Source organism: Podarcis muralis, chromosome 2 (assembly GCF_964188315.1).
Source record: "Podarcis muralis chromosome 2, rPodMur119.hap1.1, whole genome shotgun sequence".
In the NCBI taxonomy this organism is placed as follows: Eukaryota; Metazoa; Chordata; class Lepidosauria; order Squamata; family Lacertidae; genus Podarcis; species Podarcis muralis.
In genome coordinates, this window is record NC_135656.1 from 113,192,388 (window position 1) to 113,198,108 (window position 5,721).

The 5,721-nt window shown below is 43.4% G+C and overlaps 1 protein-coding gene across 1 annotated transcript; it reads right to left on the minus strand.

The window, feature by feature from the left end:
- Positions 1-251: 251 nt before the first annotated feature.
- On the minus strand, positions 252-2,927 carry LOC144326361 (tripartite motif-containing protein 10-like). Its single transcript, XM_077922907.1, has 3 exons — positions 2,072-2,927; positions 1,424-1,446; positions 252-934 (listed from the first exon to the last, which is right to left on the minus strand). The coding sequence occupies exons 1-3, from the start codon at positions 2,291-2,293 to the stop codon at positions 736-738; spliced, it is 444 nt and encodes a 147-aa protein (XP_077779033.1). The 5' UTR covers positions 2,294-2,927; the 3' UTR covers positions 252-735.
- Between the last annotated feature and the right edge of the window lie 2,794 nt (positions 2,928-5,721).

A 5,721-nucleotide genomic window follows, 5' to 3' on the forward strand; every position in this document is an offset into this window, starting at 1 on the left:
AACTTAGGATGGAATATAATTGTTTATAAAAGAAGTAATATTAATATGGTAAGGAGGGAAAATAATAACTTGCTGACATAATTATGGGAATTGGGATGTATGAAGGGGGGTGGGGGGAAGTCAAGGACCAAAGTTAAGAAAGTAAGATTCTTGAAATTATACATGTTTTTTGTCTTTGTCTTTTATGTGTGTGTTATGTCTTTATAAAATGTGAAAAACCAATAAAAATTTTATTAAAAAAAAAAAAGGCCTGGATAAACACGAGTTGTGACAGAGTGTCATTGAAACTACCAAACTGATAATTAAACTACCAAACTGATCATTAAATTTACCACAATATTCTTGCGCGCACACACCCCCTCACCAAATTCAGTGTGCCTGAAGTCATACAAAGCTTCAGCCACAAAAGTGTGTGAGTTTTTTCAAGTGTCCCTGCATAAATCTGCATGTGGGTGAGACACTGTTGCTGAAGAAATAAACATGTTGCCTTCATGCTTAGATGATGTAAACCAGAAAGGAGGAAGTTGTGGCCTTCACAATGTTGTTGGACTTCAATTATCAGCTGGGCTGATGGGACTTGGAGTCCAAAACAAACAGAAGGCACCAGGCTGAGAGAGGCAGTAACAGCAAATGGCATTTTGAGCTGTGGTTGCAGGACCTCCTTTCCCCCTCAGTGAAATTTAAAGTTACCTTCCCTACTGACCCTCAAGTTCAATTTTTCTGGCTCTCCTAGCATTACAGAGGACACCTTGAGTTTTTCCTCAACCCCATATGGACCAATTCAATATCCAGCATGAAATTCTTGCTGCCAATACCTTTGAACTGCTCCACCACAGCTTTCAGAAATGGATATATTTCAAAGATGTCCAAGATTTTCCACATAAATTCAGGAGAGAAAATTCTGGGAGGCTCAAATGCCTGTCTCCCCTCATGCCTGTGGAGAAATAAAAGGTTTAAATATGCCAGCTGGCTCTCCACCCAACCTCAAATTCCCAAAGGAACCAATAGGACGAGAGGGGAGAGGATCACAAAGGTATCAAGAAACTGGCTGGTCAGATTCAAGGTGAAAAATAAGAGGACAGCTGAAACGTATATTGAAATAAGCAGTGCAGGGAATAAAAGTGTGAACAATGGTTTGTTGCTTTCTTAGATACTTCCCTGTTTTGGAAGACGGTTGAGACTACCAGGTGGAAACAGAAAGAAAGGAAAGAGAATCAGAATTAAACGAGAGATAAAAACTGAGAAAAGGAAGTTTGGAAATGAAAATAGGAACTTTAGAAAAAGTGGGCCCCTATTGATTTGTTAAAAGTTGGAGGTCACAAAGACCCATACTGTCCCTTTGGGAGCAACGGGTGTTTTTCCTGCAGTCCATATCCTTCATAGAACCGCAAAGTGCAAAGGAAAAGAAGAGGGATCTGCTTACCTCTGCAAAGTGCTTCTAATATCCTGCAGGGGAAAGAGAAAAAGAAGAGAACTCAGCCTCCACGACTGGCCATACATCGAAGCCCATGCCCCATGCCCCATGCCCCAGTCCAAGCAGGGTAATGTCATAAAATCAGAACACAGCCTCTTAAATGAAGCCCTGAGCAGGAACCAAAGAGGACCAGTAAGGTATCAGACCAAGGGTCCACCTATTTTCAGCCCAACTCAGGTAATATAACCACAGAAGGGAAAACTTCTTAAAAGAAGCCCTGAAATGACAAACTGTCCCACACCTTAAAAGGCACAAAATAGGGCTCTGTTCATTGCAGGGATCAGGCCGAGGGATCCACCCAGTCCACAAGCAGGCCAGTAAGGCAACATCACTAATTTGGGAGCCAGCAGCAGACCCATCATCAGCCAAGAGCAGAAAACATCTGATTCCATCATCGTTAAGTAACAAATTAAGGTGCACATGCTCTGCTTGTCGTCTTAAATGCTCCTGCACCTAACGTAAGAGAACCAGCTACCAGCTCCACAAAACCAAGCAACGTCATTTGTGAATAATGATAGAGGCAGAGGCAGAGACTGAGTGGTCTGGTCGTGGCCTTGACCTGGAGAAAAGCTTGGGCTGCTTATGCCACTCTCCTACCTGCAGGAATTCACTGGGGGGCTGCTGAAGCTTCTCCTCCAGCTCCTGGATGATATTTTGAAGAGATTCAAGTTCTCTGGAGAGCCAGCCCAGCTGCTCATTCAATTTCCTTGTAATCTCTTTCTCCATCTCTTCCATCTCCTTCAGCACCTGGTTTTCCCATTTTCCCAGAAACAAATGTAGTTGCTTAAATTCATCCTTCATCTTCTGCCTGTGAGACATTAGTTTCTCCTGCAAGAAAGATGGAAAGAAAAACAGGCTGTTAGCAAAATTGCCACTCCTTCTGCAGCATAAAGAGGGTTTGAGGATTATTGCAGGGGAACAGGGCGGGTGCTTCTGAATTTTTAGATTTTCACAGAGGATGCGTCAGTTTTCAAGCAAAGGAAAATTTTCCTTCCCATCAGAACAGGTGTCCCCAAATAAATAGACATCTAAAAGAGTGGAGCTGCCTGATGGCTTCAGGATGTAATTTTTTATCCCCCCACCAAACAATAGTTCTTTTGATTATTTGCTTACTTCCCAGTAAGAGCGACACTTACAAGCAGGTTTTGAATGGTGTCTTCTGTTTTTCTATTACGCCTCAGGTTTTCTGCCTTCACCCCCTTCAGAGTCTCCAGGCCCCTGCAGAGCTGATCCTGAAAAGAAAAGCCAAAGTTCCCATTTGGGTCCTGGTGAGAGGCAATTGTACATTTCTTTCCATCCCAAATAAATCAATGTATTAGTTATTTCCTGACTTGCAATGCTTGCTCTGCTCTTTGAATTAGATTCTGAAACAGGAAAGGCAGTTTGCAAAGTGCACTCATTTGAGCTGCATTTATTTTTCCTAGAAAGGCCACCTTAACATTGTTCAATCTTTCTAGATCAGCTTAATTATCATTTTTTTACACAATCATACCTAATATACACATCCAGTGGAGTCTTATACGGAAAAGCAAGCCTCAGTCCCATAAAAGCCAATATCTATCTTAAAATGTGTAAAATAATTAGATGAGGGGGCCTCCTGAGCATGAGCAGAGTCAGTTGAGAGCAGACTGCCTCCCTCACACCTAGGATTAGGGGGATAAAGGCTCACTCAGGAGACAGTGGTTTGCGGACAGCCTTTAACCTTGATCGCTGAATGGCTCAGTTTTGTTAGAGCATGGTGCTTATAACATGAAGGTTGCAGGTCCGATCCCCTTATGGGACAACTGCATCTTCCTGGATTGCAGGGGGTTGGACTAGATCGTCAGGATCTTTTCCAAGTCTACAATTCTATGATTTTAATTCCCATCATATATACTAGCCATTCCTATTAATGGTTCATTCTTACCTTGTAGCCTTGGACGGCTTCTTCCACAGGAACCACCCTGTGGCTGCTGTGCCCTTCGGATGTGTCACACTCCCCACAGAAGGGGGCTTCGTCGTCCCGGCAAAAGAGGTCCAGGGTCTTCTGGTGCCTCTGACAATCCGAGCGCCTCCTTTGAGCCTCTCTCTCCTCAGAATGATCCCACTCACTGATGATTCCGACCATATTTGTGAGAAGCCTGTTTTGCTTGTAGTCTGTTTTGACAGCCTTTCTGCACTCGGGGCACCTGGTTCTCTCACCAGACTCCTCCCAGCACCTCAAGATGCAGGCTTCGCAGAAGTTGTGCTTGCAGCCCAGTTCCACCGGACGAGTAAAGTAACTGAGGCAGATGGAACAGGTGACTTCACTCCGGATCCTCTTCCTGTACCTCTCCTCAGCCATGGCTCCACTCCTGTTGTAAGGGACAACTCTCCTTCTCCAGAAGCAGCCGCACCTGGAAGAGAGATGGAGCAGAGTTAGGATCCCTGTGAACTTTAATCTGAAATGGGAAATGTAAGCCGTGCCCCATCCGCATGGACCTTCTCAGCAGTGGGACCCGCCCTGTGCAAGGCCCTCCCATCAGATGCCAAGGAGATGAAAGAAATACACAACTTTTAGAAGACATCAGAAGGCAGCTCTATATGGGGAACTTTTTAATGTTTGACGTTTTATTACATTTTATATGTGGGATCACACACATGTGGAAAGAAAGATGATCACCCTCCCTCAAGTATTTAGGAAAGGCAGATCTCATCACAAAGGGGGACAGATTCCTCCTGTGTTCAATGGTTTTGAATTGCATTTTGCTCCTTCATATATATTTTTTCTTGAATGGTATTTTAATGTTTGCCATTTGCATTCCAAGTAATTCACAAAATACAATCGAAAATCAACACGGATATTTTTAAGCTTGCCACTGAAGCTTGTTGGAAAATCCCTGGTCCAGAAACAGCTTCGTTTGTATTTTATTTTATTTAACACACACACCACTATTTAAAATAAAATCTCTAGGCAATTGACAATAAAGGTTTATGTTTAAACGACATGGGAAAGGAGGTAAACCAGGGGCTGGATGTGAGAGAGGCACTTTTAACTTCATTTAAAAAAATCATGAGGATGGTTCCCATGATGTAGATTACAAGTGGACGCCGTATTATTTGCCGCGTTTCTTAGCTGCTGTGTACAAAAACTTGGCTCTTATCCAAGTAGCAAGGTAAAAGATGGAGAGGTTAAACCGGTTAAAATCCAGGTGTAAACAGAGAGCAAAACCGCGTGCAATAGGAAAGTCCTAAAACACTCACCCAGCAACACAAATAACACAAACATCCAACAACACAAACACGTCGCTGCCAATCGTGGGAAGTGCTAAAAAGAGCGTGGATGGCGCTGGAATTTTTGGGAGCTAAACTCCCCCACCCGCGCGCGCCCCAAAAACCCGCACCTGGAGATGGCAGGATTTGAACCTGGGACCTTCTGCACGCAAAGCAGACGACAGAAGACGGACACACACATTTAAGTTCCGGCTTCTTGAGAAATTCATCTGCCTCCCCGCCCCCTAAGGTTTTCTTGCCTTTTTTAGCAGTTCCAATGCAATGTGTTCAATGGTTTTGAATTGTATTCTGTTCCTTCATATATATATACTTGTGTGGTATTTTAATACGTTTGCCATTTGCATTCCCAGTAAATTTAATGCAATAAAAAGGTAAGAAATAAAGCAATAAAAATACAATCGAAAATCAACATGGATGTTTAATGGAGGCCACCTCAGTTTCGCTTGCCATTGAAGTTTTTCGTCGTGTGGAAAAACCCTGGTCCAGAAACAGCTTCCTTTGTATTTTATTTTATTTAACACACACACCACTTTTTATAATAAAATCTCTAGGCAGTTGACAATAAAGATTTATGTTTAAAGGACATAGGAGAGGAGGTAAACCGGGGGCTGGACGTGAGAGAGGCACTTTTAACTTCATTTTTAAAAATCATGAGGATGGTTCCCATGATGTAGATCACATGTGGACGCCGTATTATTTGCCGCGTTTCTTAGCTGCTGTGTACAAAAACGTGGCTCTTATCGAATTAGCAAAGTAAAAGATGGAGAGGTTAAATCGGCTAAAATCCAGGTGTAAACACAAAGCAAAACCGCGAGCGATAGGAAAGTCCTAAAACGTTCATCCAGCAACACAAATAAGAGCAGGTCGCGGCCAATCGTGGGAAGTGCTAAAAAGAGCGTGGATGGCGCTGGAATTTTTGGGAGCTAAACTCCCCCACCCGCGCGCGCCCCAAAAACCCGCACCTGGAGGTGGCAGGATTTGAACCCGGGACCTTC